Below are 20,897 nucleotides of genomic sequence, written 5' to 3'. Positions count from 1 at the left end.
AAAGCTCCAGGTTTGGTACCGCTAACCCACCTTCCTGTGAATTTTTTTTCATTATTTCCCTGGATATTCTTGATTTTTTGTTTTTCCAGATGAATTTTGTTATTATTTTTTCTAGCTGTATAAAATAATTTTTAGGTAGTCTGATTGGTATGGCACTGAATAAGTAAATTAATTTAGGCAGTATTGTCATTTTTACTATATTAGCTCGAGCAGAGTGAAATTTGATGATTAGAGAATAAATAATCTGCCATACAGCTTTATGCTAATAAAATAGAAATCAAAGACTTTTATGCAGAAATATAATATGGGCAAATTAATAGAACACTAAATAGAGATATTAAACCAAACTCAGAAAAGGAAGTTGAATTAGTTTTGAAGGAACTACCAAAGTTGGGTAGGCATCTATTCTAAATACATTTGTAGAATTCTCTCAAACTTTTAAAGAAAGGCACGTATACATATACTACTTGGTTTTTCAAATGAAAGAAAATTCTGTAACTCTCCTTTTATGAGATAAAGAAAGAACTGTAGCTTAACACAGTGTACAACTATTCCCCCAAAATTAAGTAAAATCTTGGCAAAATAGTACAAGAATTTATCCAAAACATCATCTACAATTATCAAGTTGGATTTATTCAGGGATGCAAAGATGGTTCTACACTAGGAAAACAATGAAAATAATTTTGAAAATGAAAGCATTCAGAGCTAACAGTTTTATCAGCAGTGGCAGAAAAAAACTTTTATACTTTTTATACAAACTATGAGACTTAGCTTTGCTAAAAAAAATCATATTAAAATTCTTTTTTTTTTTTTTTAGTGAGGCAATTGGGGTTAAGTGACTTGCCCAGGGTCACACAGCTAGTAAGTGTTAAGTGTCTGAGGCTGGATTTGAACTCAGGTACTCCTGACCCCAGAGCTGGTGCTCTATCCACTATGCCACCTAGCTGCCCCGCAAATATAATTTTTAAAACTATCTTTTGAGAAAATAGCTTCAGGGGCAGCTAGGTGGGGCAGTGGATAGAGCACCGGCCCTGGATTCAGGAGGACCTGAGTTCAAATCTGGCCTCAGACTCTTGACACTTACTAGCTGTGTGACCCTGGGCAAGTCACTTAACCCTCATTGCCCTGACAAAAGGAAAAGGAAAGGAAAGAAAAGGAAAGGAAAGGAAAGGAAAGGAAAGGAAAGGAAAGGAAAGGAAAGGAAAGGAAAGGAAAGGAAAGGAAAGGAAAGGAAAGGAAAGGAAAGGAAAGGAAAGGAAAGGAAAGGAAAGGAAAGGAAAGGAAAGGAAAGGAAAGGAAAGGAAAGGAAAGGAAAGGAAAGGAAAGGAAAGGAAAGGAAAGGAAAGGAAAGGAAAGGAAGGGAAAGGAAGGGAAAGGAAGGGAAAGGAAGGGAAAGGAAGGGAAAGGAAGGGAAAGGAAGGGAAAGGAAAATTAGAAGTTAAATTATCTGATCCTAAAAAACAAGTGGGTCAAAGAATGAAACAATTGATGATTTCATTAAAGAAAATGACCAAAATTTATGGGATGCAGCCAAAGCAGTTCTTATCCCATACTGCTTACATCAATAAAATAAGAGAAAAAGCAGATCAATGAATTGGGCATGCAACTAAAAAAACTAGAAAATGAATAAATTAAAAACCTCTAACTAAACACCAAATTGGAAATCCTGAAAATCAAAGGAGAGATTAATAAAATTGAAAGTAAGAAAAGCATTGAATTAATAAATAAAACTAGAAGCTGGTCTTATGAAAAAAACAATAAAATAGATAAACCATTGGTTAATTTGATAAAAAAAAAAAAAAGGAAAGAAAACCAAATTACTAGTATCAAAAAGGAAAGGAATGAACTCACTACCAATGAAGAGGATATTAAAACAATTATTAGGAACTATTTTGCCCAATGATATGCCAATAAATTTGACCATCTAAATGAAATGGATGAATATCTACAAAAATATGAATTACCCAGATTAACAACAAGAAGAAATAAAATATTTAAATAACCCAATTTTAGAAAAAGAAATTGAGGGGCAGCTAGGTGGCACAGTGAATAGAACACCAGCCCTGGAGTCAGGAGTACCTGAGTTAAAATCTGGCCTCAGACACTTAACACTTACTAGCTGTGTGACCCTGGGCAAGTCACTTAACCCCAATTGCCACACTAAAAAAAAAGAAATTGAAGAAGCCATCAATGAACTTCCTAAGAAAAACTCCCCAGGACCAGATGGATTCACAAGGTAATTCTACCAAACATTTAAAGAACAATCATTCCCAATACTATATAAGTTATTTGAAAAAATAAGTGAAGGAGTCCTACCAAATTCCTTTTATGAGACAGATATGGTGCTGATACCCAAACCAGGAAGAGCCAGAACAGAGAAAGTAAATTATAGACCAATCTTGCCAATGAATACTGATGCAAAAATTTAAAATAAAATACCAGCAGAAACATTACAGAAATACATCACAAGGATCATACACTATGACCAAGCAAGATTTATACCAGAAATGTAGGGCTGGTTCAGTCCTAGGAAAACTATCAGCATAATTAACCATATCAATAACAAAAGCAACAGAAATTATATGATTATCTCAATAGATGCAGAAAAGGCCATTGGCAAAATACAGCACCCATTCCTATTAAAAAGACTAGAGAGCATAGGAATAAAAGGTGCTAACCTTAAAATGACAAGTACTATTTATCTAAAACCATCCGCAAGCATTATCTGTAATGTGGATAACCTAGAAGCCTTCCCAATACAATCAGGGGTGAAGCAAGGATGCACATTATCACCTCTTTTATTTAATATTGTATTAGAAATGTTATTGCTACAACAATAAGAGAAGAAAAAGAAATTAAAGGAATTAGAATAGGTAATCAGGAAACAAAACTATCCCTCTTTGCAGATGATATAATGTTATACTTAGAAAATCAATTAAAATCAATTAAATCAATTAAAAAGCTACATGAAATTATTAGCAACTTTAGCAAAGTTGCAAGATACAAAATAAACCCACATAAATCATTAGCATTTCCATATGTTATGAATAAAGTCCAGAAATAGAGGTAGAGAAATTCCATTTAAAATACCTGTGGCCAATATAAAATACTTGGGAGTCTACCTGCCAAGATAAACACAGCAAGTATATGACCAGAACTATAAAACACTTTTCACAGAAATAAACTCAGAGCTAAACAAATGGAAAAATATTAATTGCTCATGGCTAGGCAGAGCTAATGTAATAAAAATGACATCACTACCTAAATTTATTTATTTAATGCTATACCAGTCAAACCATCAAGAGAAATATTTTATAGAGCTTGAAAAAACAATAAAATTCATCTGGAAAAATAAGAGTTCAAGCATATCGTGGGAATCAATGAAAAAAATACAAAAGAAGGGTGATCTAGCAGTATCAGATCTCAAATTGTATTATAAAGCAGTAATTACCAAAACAATCTGATACTGGCTAAGAAATAGAGAGGTAGGTCAGTGGAGTAGAATAGATAGCAATTTTACTATAGTAAATGACTATAGTAATCTAGTATATGTTAAACCTAAGGATTCAAGCTTTTGGAACAAAAGCTCATTATTTGACAAAAACTGCTGGGAAAACTAGAAAACGGTATAGCAGAAACTAGGTATAGATAGACCAACATCTCACAGCTGATACTAAAATAAGGTCATAATGGGCACGTTATTTACACATAAAGGATGATACCATAAGCAAATTAAGAGAGCATGGTATGGTATGGTGAAGAATTTAGGACCAAAAAAGATAGAGCAAAACAAAATGTAAAATAGTCGATTTTGATTTTAAAAATTAAAAAGCTTTTGTACAAATAAAATGAATGTAACCAAGATTAAAAGGGAAGTAGAGGGCAGCTAGGTGGTGCAGTTGATAGAGCACTGGCCCTGGAGTCAGGAGGACCTGAGTTCAAATCCAGCCTCAAACACTTAACACTTACTAGCTGTGTGACCCTAGGCAAGTTACTTAACCCCAATTCCCTCACCAAAAAAAAAAGGGGAGGGGGGGTAGAAAACTGGGAAAGCATTTTTGAAACTATTATCTCTGATAAAGGCCTCATTTCTCAAATACATAGAGAACTGAGTCAAATTTTTACAAATACAAGTAATTCCCCCAATTGATAGATGGTCAAAGGATATGAGCAGGCAGTATTTAGACAAAGAAATCAAAGCTATCTATAATCATATGGAAAAATGCTCTAGATCATTATTGATCAGAGAAATGCCAATTAAAACAACTCAAGTATTACACCTCTCAGAGTGGTAAATAAAACAAAAATGGAAAATATTTAATTTTGGAGGGGATGTGGGAAAGTTGGGACACTAATTCACTGTTGGTGGAGTTTGTGAAAGGATCCAACCATTCTGAAGAGCAATTTTGAACTATGCTCGAAGGGCTATAGAACTGTGCATACCCTTTGATCCAGCAATACCACTGCTAGGTTTATATTCCAAAGACATCCCTATGAAGAAAAAAAGGACCTATTTGTACAAAAATATTTCTGGCTGCTCTTTTTGTGGTGGCTAAGATTTGGAAATCAAAGGAATGTCCATCTATTGGGGAATGGCTAAACAAACTGTGGTATATGATGGTGATGGAATATTATTGTGCTATAAGAAATGACAAGCAGGATGACTTCAGAAAGGCCTAGAAAGATATGTATGAAATGATGTATTGTGATGTGAGCAGAACCAAGAGAACATTGCACATAGAGACTGCAATACTGTTTGATGAAGAACTGAATGACTTGACTATTCTCAACCATATAATGATCCAAGACAAAGGACTATTGGTGAAACATACTATCCACCTCCAAAGAAAGAACTTATACTGATACTGAGACTGAAGCATGCTATTTTTCACTTTTATTTTTTTCCCTTTCAATCAAGTTTTCTTGTACAAAATGACAAATATGGTAATGTTTTATGTAATCATACATATATAAGCCATATCTGATTATTTGCTGCCACGGGGGAGCAGGGGAAGGGAGGGAGGAATAGAGGGATAAAAATTGAAACCCAAAACTATAAATAAAAATTTTTATTATTTTAGAAAAAAAAGAAATAAAAAAAGCATTTCCATAAGATAGTATAATAGAAGGGGAAAAAAGGATTTTACACAAAACTCCAAATCCCTTATGTACAACTTGATAATCCTTTTAAATATATAACAAAAGTATATTAAAAAAAGAAAATGTATTGATTTATCTCTACCAGAATATTTTATTATATTTATCAAGCCTTAATATTTATTTACAGGTCTAAGTGGTCGATTTATCATAACTGCACTGCCCACTATCTACCAGTAAGTACTTTTAAGTTGGAGTTCTGTTTTGTTCTGATTAGGCTTATGATTTCATTGGTGTAGGGAACTCCAAGTATGGAGTCCCACTATCAAAACAAATCAACATTTGTTTTACTTTATTAATTTATGTTTAGAGATATAGCTATTACCCTAAGTACTAATTTGGCTGCAACCCACAAATTATCTCATTGTTGTCATTATATTTATAATCTCGCCCTCTCTTATGGCTTCATCTATAACCTCTATGCAGATGACTTGCAGATTTATATAACTTATCTTTATCGTTTTCCTGAGTTTTAGTCCTGCATCATAAACTGCCCAGTGAACATTTCCAACTGAATGCCTTATAAGCATTTCAATTCAGTATGTTCAACTCATATTTTCCTGAAAACCCATTCCTCTTCCTAATTTCCCTATTTCTGGGGAAGATTTCACCATCCTTCCAGTCATCCAATTTTGCAACTTTGCAGCCATCCTTGACTCCTCACAATAATATCCCTCATATCCTCTATCCAATCAATTGTCAGTCTTGTCACTTCTTTTTCTGGAATATTTCCTGTATCTTTTCCCTTTTGTCTACTTATGTCACTGTCATAATTCAGCTCCTTATCACTGTTATGTGTGAAATATTTTGTTAACTAGGGCCAATTTTGGGGGGACTAAACTATGGATGACTAATCTGGGGACTTTTGACTATTTGGCTAATCTGACTTCGTTAATTTAATGTAGGCCATTTATAAAGTTCCACCACACTGCTCCCAAACTGATAGACTAAAGATTAACTAGCCTCTTAACCAAATAATCAAAACAGAGTTTATTTATGAGATACTATTTCAAATTAGGAATACAGGGAAATAAAGTACAACCTGATTGCTTTCCTGCGGTCTCTTTCCACTGCGTCTCTTTCCCACCTGCTGCACTTCGAACTTCTTGAATACAGTAAGGGCCTTAGCAGCCTCCAGCCTCAGGGCACGGTACACTTTCCCTGGTTTGTATTAAGGCCTGTAACCTTCTGTCTGTCTGCTCTGTCACTTTGCCCTTCGGCCTCTCTTTTGCCTGCTCCTAGTCCTTCTCGTCTTCTCCTGCGTCCTTGTAGCCCCGTCTCTAGTCTCCAATCTTTGCCGTCTCCTCAGCCGCCTCTTGACCTCTTCTTGTCCATCTCTGAACCCCTGAGTCTTGTCTATCTAGTCTGTCCTCAGCTCGTCCTCTAGTCCGTCTCCCGTCTCCCCTGTCTCACTCCCAAGTCTATATATACCTTTTCTTCTCTCCACTCAAATCTTGGGGCTTCCTTCGCCCCCAAGCTAATCCGCCAGCCAGAGCTGCAGCTGGCGGGGGGCGGGGTGCTCTCGAGCCTCATGCCTCAGCACAGGCTGTCCGGGATCTTTCCGATAGCTTCGCTCAGGTTGGAGGGAGCTGGGGCTTTTTTTTTTTCCCCCAACTATCTGACCTGGCGTCTTGTATAGCCCACGGGGCTTTTTTGCTCAGCTGAAGCTGAGGAGGAGGGGGAGAGACCCTGAGGGCCTTTGGCTTTCTAATCTCAGCCTAAAGGTAGGGTCCCCAAATCAAAATAAATTTCCACATATGTAAGGTCTAAAATTCTAGCTGTGATGTCTAAAATCTAATGAGTGGTTGCCTTAAATTGGAAGTTTAGCAAGAGTTTAGGCTTTTAAGTATTTATTAAATTGTATTAGAAGTTATTGAAGAGAGAGAGGGAAAAGCAACCTTCATCTAGCTTTCTAAGAGTGAACCGTCATCCTCCCACCAAGCCCAAGTCAGGAACCCAAAGACCTTGCTTCTCCACAGGAAACAGGGCCGTCCACACACACAGCTCCAAGCTAATTGGGTAGTAGCACCAATTGACACGACCCACAGGCAGCAGACATCACTTCCAGACGTCAGTCCAACCTTCAATACCTCATGCTTTCTCCTCATGGCCGAGCCTCCCTGCAATATCATTCTCAGTAGTTTGGCAGCTCTCTGATTCTCACAGTTACCTGGCTGGTTGCAGTAGTTTCCTAATTTTAATCCCTGCCCCAAGTTTTTCCTGAACAATCTATCCTTCATTTAGCTGCTGGACTGTGTCATTGCATTGCTTAAGAAGCATTGGTTGCTTTTTGATGTTTCTAGGAACAAATGTAGATTCTTGTTTTGTAGTTAAAGCCTTTCATAGTCTTGCTATAGCCTATTTTTCCAGCCTTATTCCACATTATTTCCCTTCACACACTATGCATTCTTGGCAGACTTGCTATTCCCATACATGATCTTCTGTCTTCCATGCAAAGGTATGGACCTTTGTATAGGGTATTTGCCCTGCCTGGAATGTACTTCCTCATCATCTTCATCTCAGAATCTCTAGCTTCCCTCATTTAAAAATAAACTCAACTAAAAAAAAAATCAACTCAAATGCTACCCCTTAAACCTATCTTAAATAATCTTGAAATGATTAGGTGCTAAAATAAAGTGATATAATCAGTAAGTCCAATGAGTGTTTCATGAGAAGGGAGCAATCATTATGAGCTAGAATGATTCATGAAACTTAAAGGATAAAATGGTAGTTGGAGTGACAAACATGGTAGATTAGATGGTAATATGAGAAATGGCATTGAGGTAGGTTTACTCTCAGTATGTTAACCTGTCAATGCAATAATTATTTTAGCAGTAGTTAAGATTTATGTTGAAAAGGAATGGAAGGGATATCATTGGCTAGGTATGGTAGGGCATCAGGCCTTGAACATCAGAATGAGTTTAAACTTTGTCCTGTATGCCATAGCTGGCCAGACTTTAAACCCTGTGTCTGATCTGGGCACTCTAGTTTAATTTCAGTTGGTCAGCCAGGTATGTACTAAGAGGTGGTATATCTTTTTATGATTATAATGGCAAAAATGTAATAAAGTTATAGTAGCATCATTCTAAAATACTACAAGGTGGTAGTGTTTCTCCATGAAAATAGCTCCTTGTATCTGCCATACTCAGGTGGATTCTTTTTGTATTCTCATCTGTTATACTCTTGATGTATTTCCTTTTTTTTCTCCTTTGATTATAATTTCAGTGTCTTGTGTATATCATGCCAAATCTTTCCCAAGATCTGTGTTGGAAGGAATAGAATAGAATAGAATCCCCTCTGTCTTAGATAAGGGAAAAAAAGTTAGACTGGCATCACCTGTTTTTTATTGAAAGCATACCTTCTTTGTGATCGCCACATTCTCTTAATATTAATAACTTTGTTATTTTACCATGTTTGTTAATATTTGCAGGCTTTATTATTTTTTACAAAATTTATTTTCAATTCATGGAACAAAACAAGCATTTCTATAACGCAGCACAATAAAAAAGATGAAACTGCAAATCTACCATGTACAACTTGCTGTTCCTCCAAATATACAAGTTATCATCTAAATTTCTCTTTTTCCCCTTTTTTTTCCTCTCTCCACCAATACCAGAGATGGCTACCATTAGACACAAATAGTTATACATGTGTAAAATTATTCTATATATACTTTTATTTATTAGTTCTTCCTCTGAATGTAGATGGCATCTTTCTTGATATGTCCTTTATTTTTAATTTGTATCTTTATAATACCCAAAATGACTTAGTCACTCAAAGTTGTTCTTAAAACAGTATTGCTAAAAATATTTTTAAAAAATAACAGTAGTCCTGTTACTATATACAGTGTTCTTTTGATTCTGCTTATTTCACTCTTCATCATTTTGTGCTAGTCTTTCCATGCTTTTCTAAGATCAGTGAGCTCATCATTTCATATGACATAGTAGTATTTCATTACAACCATACACTACAACTTGTCCAATCATTTCCCAGTTGATGGAGATCTCTGTAGTTCCTAGTTCTTTGCCACCACAAAGAGAGCTGCTATAAACATTCCATTCCCATTCAAAGTTATAATTACTATTTGTGAATTTCTCTTCATCTTATTTTTACTATTTCTTTCTCAGTCTTTTTACCCTATCCTTGTTACCTTATCTTTTCCCTTTACCCTCCCACCCTGACTTCTCTGACTCCTTCAAGAATCTCTCTACCCCCTTTCCTGGTCCCAATCCACACACCTCTCCAAAAGTTCCCCTCCATCCCCTCCCCAAACCCCAATCTACACATCCCTCTAAAAGTCCCTGTCCCCCAATTTTCTCACCTCTCTACATGTTCAGAAGACTTCTACACCCTTCCATATGTGCACATTGTTTCCTCTTCAACCCAGATGAGAGTGTTTCCAACATTACCAGCCTTCCATCCCCCAGTTTTGTATTAGTTCTTCCTTTCACACCCCATTTTATAATTGCTCCCTTTTACCTTTTCCAGCCCAATTTTGTATCTTAGAATCACCCTCATATACAGCTCATCCCAACCTATCTTTCAAACTATCTTACCAATGATGACAGTTTTAAGAATACTGGTAACATTCTAAGATCTTTTTAGAGTAGAAGTAGTCTTAGAGTAGAAGCACCTAGAGGTCTTGTGAAATCCTAACTGTATTTCCATAGTATTTCCATTGGGTTTTTTTCTTGTTGCTTGCAATATTTTCTCCTTAACCTGGAAGTTTGGAAACTTGGCTGTGACATTCCTGCAACTTTTCTCCTAGGACCTCTGAAATGGTGAATGGTAGATTTTTTTTTTTCAATTTTTACTTTACCCTCTTGTTCTAGAACTTCAGGGCAGTTTTCCTTAATAATTTCTTTCAATGTTGTATCCACATTTTTTTCACCATAACTTTTAGGTAGTCTAACAGTTCTTATATTGTCTCTCTTCAGTCTGTGCTCTAGATCAGTTTTTTCTCTAATGAGATGTTTTGAGTTCTCTGTTTTTTTCTCCTTTTAACTCTTAGTGTCTTATAACATAATTTTATTCCTCTTTTCCAAAAGATTTTCGACTCGTCATCCCTGGATTCAGGAGGACCTGAGTTCAAATCCAGCCTCAGATATATTTTTTTTCCCCAAGTGAGGCAATTGGGATTAAGTGACTTTCCCAGGGTCACACAGCTAGTAAGTGTCAAGTGTCTGAGGCCAGATTTGAACTCAGGTCTTCCTGAATCCAGAGCCGGTGCTCTATCCACTGCACCATCTAGCTGCCCCAGGCCTTAACCGTCATTGCCCTGCAAAAAAAAAAATTTTAGATTGGATCTCTTTTTCCAGTTGGTTAACTTTTTTTTCATAATTTTCTTGGATTGCTTTTAGTTTTCTAATTTCTTCTTGTTCTTTCTGATTTTTGAATTCCTTTTTGAGTTCTTCCAAGAGTTCCCTTCCAAGTGTTTCTTTTGGGCTTGACATCTGATGTTAACTCTTTGGGGTAGGAGGGGCTATTTTTGTCTCACTATATTTCTATGAATATGAATCCAGATCTTCTTTTGCACCAAAAGTCTATGGTCAAGGGGCAGCCAGGTGGCGCAGTGGATAAAGCACCGGCCCTGGATTCAGGAGTTCCTGAGTTCAAATCCAGCCTCAGACACTTGACACTTACTAGCTGTGTGACCCTGGGCAAGTCACTTAACCCCCATTGCCCCGCAAAAAAAAAAACAAAAACAAAAACAAACAAACAAAAAAGTCTATGGTCAAGTTCTTTTTCCTTTGGTTACTTTTTTTTTTGTTTTATTTTATATTTAGCAGCTTATTATTATAATTAAATTTTAATCCCAAGTTGTGGATAATGTTGTCTTGGACCTCAGGTCCTCCCTACTGTTATTTTGTGAATTCTTTCCAGGGGCTCAACCTCAGAGATTTCTCCCATAAGCCACTGTTAGGGCCCCCAGCCACTCTGTCCCCAAAATGTTCTTACATCCTGTGGTAGTGTACTCACTGGGCATGTGCTTGCTCCTCCTCGGCCAGAGCCACAGTCCAGGATCATTTCTGGTTGGTGTTTGGAAACAGTAGGGGGTCCTTCGATCCTTAGATGTAAGTTTTTGAGGTAAAAGTTCATGAGGTGAAAGTTCCTGAGGCTGTGAGGTTAAAGTTCATAAGCTGAAATTTCTTGAGGCTTCATCTGCTTCTTGACAGAGCTGCTCCAGGACCTGCTGTTTTTTGATTCAGTGGAATTGGTCTGGAACTGTCTACACTCAGGCCAAACCTCAGCCTCTGGATGCCCTGTCTTCTCTGAGTTCCTTTCAGGTTGTTTTAGGATAGCTGCTCTACCCCTTTGTTTTTGCTTCTCTATGGCCATTTCATGGTGATTTTCTGTTTATGGAGAAAATCTGGAAATCTTAAAATTTCTTATCTACTCTCCCATCTTTTCAGAATACTCCTGACTTTGTTTTTTGATTACCATCAAAAGCTTATTATTTAGAGACCTACTAAATTTTTCATAGGTTTCTTCATGAATTAATTTTAACGTTCTGTAAATTTGATACCCCAACATTTTGTTTCACAACACATAATACTAATACATTGGAACATAGCAAGACTTCATGATTTTTTCCCTTGCGGTAGATGTTCATAATTTTATTTACTGAAGTAAAGTTATTGGTAATGGTATTGAAGTCTCCAACTTAAGAAAAAAGTTATATTGCTCCTCATTTATATTTTGGACTAATGGGGCAGCTAGGTGGCGCAGTGAATAGAGCACCAGCCCTGGAGTCAGGAGTACCTGAGTTCAAATGTGGCCTCAGACACTTAACAGTTACTAGCTGTGTGACCCTGGGCAAGTCACTTAACCCCAATTGCCTCACTTAAAAAAAAAATATATATATATATATATATATATATTGGACTAGAATGTCATGTGACAATGATCAGTGTAATATATTTATATACAACTTATAACTTTGAATATTAATATTCAGTAAAAAGCAAGGTAATTAAATACAGAAGCAAGCATAATTTTAGCTCTTGAGACTTAATTACTTTCTGTGTATATGTCAACTGCACTTTATGATTTGTAGTTTGATCTCCTTTTTCTTTTTTACGTAGCTGTAAGGATGGAGAATTTAGAAGATATCAAGGCCCCAGGACTAAAGAGGACTTCATAAGTTTCATAAATGACAAACAGTGGAAAAGTATTGAACCTCTTTCTTCATGGTTTGGGCCAGGTTCTTTTCTGTAAGCATTTTTGAATTTTTACCCCTCCCTTTTAGATTTTAAAGTATTAGTGACACTCTGAGTATTATAAAATAATGACTTGGAAATTTTTTTACTATGCATATGAAGAAAAATATTAAATTTAATTTAAATCTTAGGGTTCTAAAGTTTTCCCAGTTTGCTCTCATAGTGCATGTAGGACTTGGACAGATCAGTTGATAAATAGAAAGGAAAGGGACATTCTCTAAAAGTGACTTGACTTTGCTTTCAGAAGCAGCAAAAGTATCGATAAGGGCTAGGTGATAAACCAAAGTGGGGAGGGGTGAGTGTGCAGCATAATTTAAAAAGAAGTTGTAAAGTGTATTTTCATAATGATGCCATGATATAGAACAATCATATTGCTTTTCACTAAAGGAGTAAAAAAAAAAATTTAGGGTGATGGGGAGTAGCATAAAGTCATTTTAAAACATGGACTACTCTGGGGATATAATTTGACCTGAGTGTAGAGGTTTATTGTATGTCATATGAGTCTGCTACTGGTCTTACTGTGATTTGACATGGCAAAAACAAAGAATATCATTAACACAATAGAAAAAACATTTTACAACTACATTTTTCTAAGCTTTTATTCTCTGGAGTTGGCAGGAGAGAAAAGATGTATAACCTTTGAAGGAGTATGCATGTGTATGTATATACACATAGATATATTTGTCTTGGAGTAAAAATATGCAAAAAATAACAAAGCAACTTACAAAAGCAAATAAATTTTTATACTTAGGAGAAGAATGATGGTCAAAGACATAAACAACTACTCAGGTGATGGAGAAATCAGGTATTACTAATTTGTCAGTAACTTCATGTTCATCTATAGGAAGTTCTGTTTCATTATAAATTCAGTAAACTCATCAGCCTTGAATAAAATACTCTAAATTAATTTGTCATAATGGATAAATTCATGTTTTCTAATTATAATCTCTCTTATTTTAGGATGAGCAGTATGTCAGCTCTTTTTCAGCTCTCTATGTGGATTAGGGTATGGGTTTAAGCCTTGTTTCAACTTTAAAAATTTTGCTGCTTTTTAAATGACAAGTTTCTTACTTTATTCTTTATTCTCTTTAAAATTTAGACTTGCCATAACTATTTTACAGAAGACCTTAAAATACCAGTTTGGGGATCCTATGTAATTTTTGCCTTAGCAACTTTGTTCTCGGGCCTAATACTAGGACTTGTGAGTATACCTTTTCTCAGATTATTAGGAAGATGAATTTATAGGACTTGTTATGAGATAGAGCTTGAGTTATCTATGACTAGATGCTCTGATTTCTCCCATGTTTTTTTCTGGTTACAGATAATGGTGTTTGTTGCAGACTCCCTTTGTCCTTCAAAAAGGAATAAACCACAGCAGTATTCTTATTTAAGTAAGTACATTTTTAGATTAATTTAAACTTTGGAAAAATAGCTGACCTGGAAAATAGATCCAGGAGAGATAATTTGAAAATCATTGGAATACCTGAAAACCATGATCAAGGAAAGAACTTAGACATGATCTTACAGAAAATTGTCAGAGAAAATTGCCCTTATATTCTAGAAGTAAAAGGTAAAATAGAAATTGAAAAAATCCACCAATCACCTCCTGAAAGAGATCCCAAAAAGAAAACTCCCAGGACTATTATAGCCAAATACCAGAGCTCCCAGGTCAAGGAGAAAATTATGAACATCTACCACAAGGAGAAAATATTGCAAGCAGCCAAAAAAGGCCCAATTCAAGTACTGTGGAGCCACAGTCAGGATATCATGCGATCTAGCAGCTTCTACATTAAAGGATCAAAGGGCATGGAATATGATATTCCAGAGGGCAAAGGAATTGAGATTACAACCAAGAATCACCTACGCAGCAAAACTGAATATAATCTTTTGGGGTGGGGAAATGAGACTTCAGTGAAAAAGAGGACTTTCGGGTATTCGTGATGAAAAGACCTGACCTGAATAGAAAATTTGATTTTCAAATACAAGACCCTAGAGAAAATTAAAAAGAAATCATGAGGGATATTAAAAGGTTAAACTGTTTACATTCCTACATGGGAAGATGATACTTCTAACTCATAAGAACTCTCTCAGTATTAGGACAGCTGATTAGACAGAAGGCACAGGTGTGAATTGAATATGAAGCAATATCTGTAAAGCATTTGGTTTTTATCATTTTTTTTTGTGGGGCAGGCAGGTTTAAGTGGCTTATGTCTAGGGCTGGATTTGGGCTCAGGGTCTCCTGGGTCCAGGGCTGGTACTTTGTCCACTGTGTTCCCTACTGCGCCATGATGACATCTTTTAAATAAAGTTAAGGGGTAAGAGGAATGGAAAAGGGAAAGGTGGAGGGGAAGATGTGGAAAGAGCAGGGTAGTGAGTGAGCCTTACTTTCATCAGAATTGGCTGAAAGAGCCACCCAAGTGGGTATAGTAATATATCTTGCCTTTTGGGAAAGTGGGAGAGAAAAAGGATAAGGCAGGGAGAGGTAAAGGAAGGGAAGGCAGATTGGGGGAGGGGGCAGTAAAAAGCAAAACACTTTTGAGGAGGGATAGGGTGGAAGAAGATAGAAAACAGAGTAAATATCAAGGGGAGGGAATAGGATGGAGGGTAATGCAGTTAATAATAGTAACTGTGAAAGAAATGATAAGCAGGATGCTATCAGAAGGACTTATGAAAAATGCAGTTCATCTACAGAGAAAGAACTGATGATATCTGAATAAAAATTGAAGTGTCTTTTTTTTGTCAGTTCCTCTTTCTAAAGTTATTTTGTCTGTTTTCTTTCACAACCTGACTAATATGGAGATGCTTTGTATGACTGCACATGTATAACTTATATTGAATTGCTTGATTTCTTAGGGAGGAGTGAGGAGGGAGAGAGGAAGAAAATTTGGAAGACAAAATTTTAAAAAATCAATGTGAAGGGGCAGCTAGGTTGCACAGTGGATAGAGCACCAGCCCTGGAGTCAGGAGTACCTGACTTCAAATCCAGCCTCTGACATTTGACACTTACTAGCTGTGTGACCCTGGGCAAGTCACTTAACCCCAATTGCCTCCGCCCCCCCAAAAAAAATCAATGTGAAAAATTTGTTTTGGTTTTTTTACATATAACTAGGGGAAAATGCTAAATAAATAAGGGGGGGGTTCTCTATCACTGAATTTTTTAAAGCAGCAACTGAATGATTCTTGGAATAATCTAGTTTATAAAGCTAGTAAGCAGTATTCTAGGATGCAGCAGTTCTTTCAGTACACCATGAAAATGAGAATCTTATTTTATTTATTCCTTCTTATACTATCTACTGTTCTATCTCATGCTGTGCATTGAAAACATCCAAAGATTTTATAATAACTTAATTGTTGTCTAAGCTCTTGATAAATAGGAGTTGAAGCTCTCTGAATTGTTTAGTAAACTTTCTTAAACTTCATTAGACTTCTTAAACTAATTGTGCTTGCTATTTTTTTTCCTTAAGAAAAACCACTGCCAGAATCTGCCCGTCTTTTGAAAAAATTGGAACAAAAACAAGTGGCAGATGAAGATCATTCAGATGATGAATTGGAGAACAAAAATCCATCAAAAAAAGATTTTTCACAGACTGCAATGAGACAACGCATCATCAATCCTCTTTCACTAGTGGATAAGTTTTAGTTCTTAGTTAATTTGAAAGTTACTGTTTTGACAAAAGTATGAAGAATGATAATCTAACCTTTTGGTTTGAAATAACTGACTTGTACATTGTTAGATGTCTTTTCAATAAATTTTAACAATTGACCTTTAAAAAATAGTATTAGCATCTGGAATAGAATCCTGCAATAGGCTTAGAACCTGGTCTTTTTTTCTTTAATTGTGATTTGTTTCTAAGTATAGATTTAGAATTATAGGTATTACTCTTTTGGAGGATTTAAAGAGTTTATGCTTATCAATTTATTCTAGAGAAAGCATTCATTATTTATGTAAAACTTCTTAGTTGGAAAAAATAAGGAAAACTTTTTGCCTTAAGTGAGATTTTTTCTTATTGTCTTCTAAAGAAAATATATTTTGCAGTAAATTTTTATCTTTTGTAGTAATGTAGGTCAAATTTTCCCCATGTCTATATTAATGCTGTTAATAAAAATGACTGCTATTAATTATACTATTTCCTACACATCGTAACAATTAATGATAGAAACTTAGCTATCATAAATTTCATTATTATAATGTCTTAATTTCACCCAAGGTCAGCAATTGTGGCATTTTTTGGGTTTTTTTTCCTGTGAAGTTAAAATATTCCCTTCTGCATATGCTTTTATTTATTTACACATTTTCTTACATCCTAAATTATATTTTAACTTGATTACTCAGGGCTGAATTTATCTCATTTCTTATGATCCTAAAGATCCATTTTTTTAGTCTATGAACCTGTGATTTTTCTGTGGTGAAGGTAAACATTTTTCATATTATTTGGCATTTAAACTATTGTAGAAGAAAAAGACTATTTTGAATTTTATGTAATTCAGGAATTAAGATAGAAAAGTCTTCTTTATATAAATTTCCTTTAAAAAAGGAAATTAATTTTTGCAAATGGAAATATTGAAATCTGCATAAAATTTTAGCATTGTCTGTTGATACTTAAAATCGCTCAAGTAGTCCTATTTAAGTCTTGGGTCATTATTACTGTGCTTTTCATTTAAATTACGGGGGGGGGGATAAAAATTGCTGATAATTTGGTATCAGAACTACTCTAGTGCAAAGAATATTTTAATTTTTAAACTTCTAAGGAAATATTTGACTATTTTAAAATTAGTATTTAGTGGTAAATAGCAAAAAACAAAACTCCAAACCCAAGTTCCTCTACTCAGATTGGAAAAAGCATTTTATATATTTTGTCTCCATTAAAGAAAGTTCCTAATTCACTTTTTCCAAGTTTAATATATATTGTCATAGGGTTTTTGAAATAACATTTCCAAATTTTTGAAAAAAGATATTACATTTTTTAGTGTCTTGACTGTTAAATCATAAAAGTAGTTAGTTAACATGATTGGAGAATCATACAATTTGTGTGTGTATATTTGCATATATGTATTCATATTAATTCACATACTCATATGTTCATACATGTATTCCCATGTACATATATATGAATAGGTATTCTTCTTATAGATACATGTGTGTGTGTATTTTCATACTTTAGAGAGTTGAAATCTAGAAAATGTGACTTGAAAGAAAAATGAAAACATAGGGAAGACTAAAACTTTCGATATGCCACCAGAGAAAAATACCTTAGATCTCTTTCAAAAACATTCTTCCTTTGTTGTATGCTTGCAGTATCTCCTTCCTCTAGGTACTGGAGACATGAGCCTACTAACTTTTTGATAATATTTTTTAAGGATTTTCTTCTGAAATAATGAATATTCTCATACTAAAGCCTCCTGAATTTCAAGAATGACCTAACATTTGATGTGACACTGTATTTAAAAATTTGTTAAAAAATATATATATAAATTTTTCTAAGTATTTTACTAACATAAAAAAATGAAACTACTTTTTACATGTATATTAAAACAAAATAAAGCTAATTGATTTGTATTTGTAAGAAATGTTCAAAGGAATACCTTGAATGCATTTAAATGTATAACTTTCTTGGGGAGGTAATTTTGTTTTGCTCTTTAATTACATCCCATTTTGGATGGTAATTTTTTTTTCCTTTCTAAACCATTTTGTTTTTAATGATGCCCTGTGGAAGGATACAAGATAGTTGGCTATAGTAAAGTCTTCACATTATAATGGATCATCATGATTGCCATGTAATGGGAATAGCTTTTTTAAAAAAAATTCTGTCCCAACTAAGAAAACAACTTCACAGCAGACCATGATTTGTTTATTTATTTTTTGCAGAGCAGTGAGGGTTAAGTGACTTGCCCAGGGTCACACAGCTAGTAAGTGTCAAATTCTGAAGTCGGATTTGAACTCAGGTCCTCTGGAATCCAGGGTGGTGCTTTATCCACTGTGCCACCTAGCTGCCCTGGACCATGATTTTTAAAAGCTACATTCACTGTCTCTGATATTTTTATTTTTTCCAGATAATTTTATGTTAACTGCATCATCTTAATCTTTTTAAATTAAATTTTATTTCATTTTTACAACGATTTTCCTACTCTTCTTCCCACCCTCCATTGACAAAACAAGGAAAACCAAAACCCATTTACAAACATGTATAGTCAAGCAAAACAAATTCTCAGATTGGCAGTGTCAAAAAAAATCCCCCCAAAAAACTTGAATCGGCACTCTGAGTCCATCACCTCTTTATCTAGAGATGATGTTTCATCATGATTCCTCTGGAACTGTGGCTAGTCTTTGGGTTTATCAGTTTCCTGAATCTTTCAAAGTTGTTTGACAGTACTGTTGTTAATATATAAATTATTTTCCAAGTACTTCTCATTTCACTTTGCATCAGTTCATACAAGTTCATACAGCTCATACAAGTTCCCCAAATTTTTCTCATCATTTCTTTCAGTGTAATATAATAGTCTATCACATTCATATACTATAGCTTGTTCAATCATTTCCTATTTGGTGGGCACCCCCAACTTATAATTCTTTGTCACCACAAAAAAAAAAGCTGTTATAATTGCTTTTGTATCTGTCTTTTTCCTCTTTCTTTGATTGACTTGTGATTCCCTAGTTTCTGCCATCGTATCCAACAACTTTTGTCAAATAGTGAGCTTTTATTTCAATAGCTGGGAGAACTGGGCTAAGATGGAGAAAGCTCCCCACTTCCGCAATGCCTTGATCCTCCTGGAAGAGGTGAAGGCTGATTGGGAGAAGACTGTTGGCCCTTACCATTATCAGCGCCTGGCTAAGTACTATGGCCTCTACCAAGACTTGTTCCTTGGTGCCACATTTGAGCCCTGGGTTCCATTGAATGTTGCCTACAACCTGGGAGAAGAGATGGTAATGCCTGTGTTCCAGGGGAATGAGGTTACCCCGACTGAGGGGTAACACCAGAGGTGACATGAGGCAGAAAAGTGTTCACTGTGGACTTCGCTGCTCACCAATGAATGCCTATGTTGCCACTTCAATCAGTGGGACAGATTTTTGCACCTCTGCAAAAGATTCACTTAATATTTTATCCAAGAATCCAAGGCATATTGCCTCTACTAGATGCTTTGGAGACTTCATGATCTTTCCAGGAAAGGTGTTTGTGAAAAACTTCACATTTATTCCTTACGTTTTTGTTAAAGAGTGGAGAGATACATTTGGAAACTGGGTGGGACAGAACTTCTCAGTTCTAAAGGTGTTGCTTTGTGGTGGCCTTGTTTGCAATTAGATCGGGGAAGAGAAACTTGTAACTCAACCTAGTTCACATGAATGTTTCTGGTAAAGACTGGTTTACAAGTAAAGTTTCCAACTACATCTTTAACTAGAATCAAGTCAAGATTTCAAAAAGTCACTTGCAAATGTTACAGCAAAGTAATAATGTAGATTTCTTCATTATGAAATTGTGCTGATGTCTTTCAGGTTTGTTAAACATTTTTTTTAACATTTAACCTTTGATATTCAGTTACAGAGGGTTAATTTGCTAACAATATTAATGTAGTTGTGTCTTATATCCCAGACACGGAAATGTCATAAGATTTTCATGATGTATGGCTTAGATATTTTCATTAATAGAATAAATGTATTTGCTTTAATAATCATGTTCCTTCTACACTAAACATTTAAATTTTATTGAAAAATTTTTAAGCTTTAGTTTCTTGTTTGGTCAAATACTTTAACACATACCCTTTCACATTGTTTCATGATTTTGAAATATAACTGGTCTAAATGCAGAAGTTGGAATGGGGTGGGAGAGGGTGTAAAATCACACAAAATTATATGTAATGAGTGAAGCAATCAGTTTATTACACAGATTAATCATTCTTGAATGTACAAGCTCCAAAGGATCAATTGGTCTTTAAAGGACACAAGTATACTGTCAAATGAATTTTTACCCTTAGAATCTGATGTCCCTAAGCAGTTAAAAAACATAAGAAAAATTAAGAACTATTAGCTATGTATTAATTGAGAAACCACATAAAAAACCAAAAAGTATTGAGGGAAAGGGGTGATGGAGAAGAGCTGGGAAAAAGAAAAAACACCCATCACTTTATGTACTAATAGGCCCGATCCATTTAAATGTTGACCAGTTAAACTTGGACCTTTGTAGGGCCAAATTTAATATGGGGAGAGTTAATTGGGTGGCTCGACATAATATTGGGGTTCAGAAAATAATGAGGGACCTCTAGGTCCAAAGTTTCCTCCCCTCTGAACTGCCTTTTTTAGTTATTTCTCCCAGGCCAATAAGAAAGGAGCTTAAGTCTCTTTTCCACAAACAAATCCGGTTTTATTTAATGGGAATAAAACACCCAGCAAAGGTGAAATTAATTAAGCCAATGACAAGGGAATAGGGAAAGAGGAAAATGGATCATCTCCCTGGCTCTAGCAATGGCTGTCTCAAACCCAAACTCACTTTCAGCTCAGCTAATTCAAAGGACTGGATTTAACTCAAC

The 20,897-nt window shown here is 35.2% G+C and overlaps 1 protein-coding gene across 2 annotated transcripts in view; it reads left to right on the top strand.

The window, feature by feature from the left end:
* Positions 1-20,036, top strand: part of TMX1 (thioredoxin related transmembrane protein 1) — a 63,654-nt gene extending 43,618 nt beyond the window's left edge. Inside the window, exons 3-9 of one of the 2 annotated variants that reach the window (XM_043988096.1) lie at positions 5,288-5,333; positions 12,243-12,371; positions 13,129-13,182; positions 13,338-13,383; positions 13,477-13,578; positions 13,699-13,768; positions 15,842-20,036. In XM_043988096.1, coding sequence (XP_043844031.1) covers positions 5,288-5,333; positions 12,243-12,371; positions 13,129-13,182; positions 13,338-13,383; positions 13,477-13,578; positions 13,699-13,768; positions 15,842-16,017 — 623 coding nt within the window. In that variant the 3' untranslated portion in view covers positions 16,018-20,036. The remainder of the gene's footprint in view (positions 1-5,287; positions 5,334-12,242; positions 12,372-13,128; positions 13,183-13,337; positions 13,384-13,476; positions 13,579-13,698; positions 13,769-15,841) is intronic. The other variant, XM_043988097.1, reaches the window with a different exon arrangement.
* The last annotated feature ends 861 nt before the right edge of the window (positions 20,037-20,897 follow it).

This window comes from Dromiciops gliroides, chromosome 2 (assembly GCF_019393635.1).
Source record: "Dromiciops gliroides isolate mDroGli1 chromosome 2, mDroGli1.pri, whole genome shotgun sequence".
Lineage (NCBI taxonomy): Eukaryota > Metazoa > Chordata > Mammalia > Microbiotheria > Microbiotheriidae > Dromiciops > Dromiciops gliroides.
The sequence above is the reverse complement of the archived record's forward strand: the minus strand, read 5'-3'. Positions and strand labels throughout refer to the sequence as shown.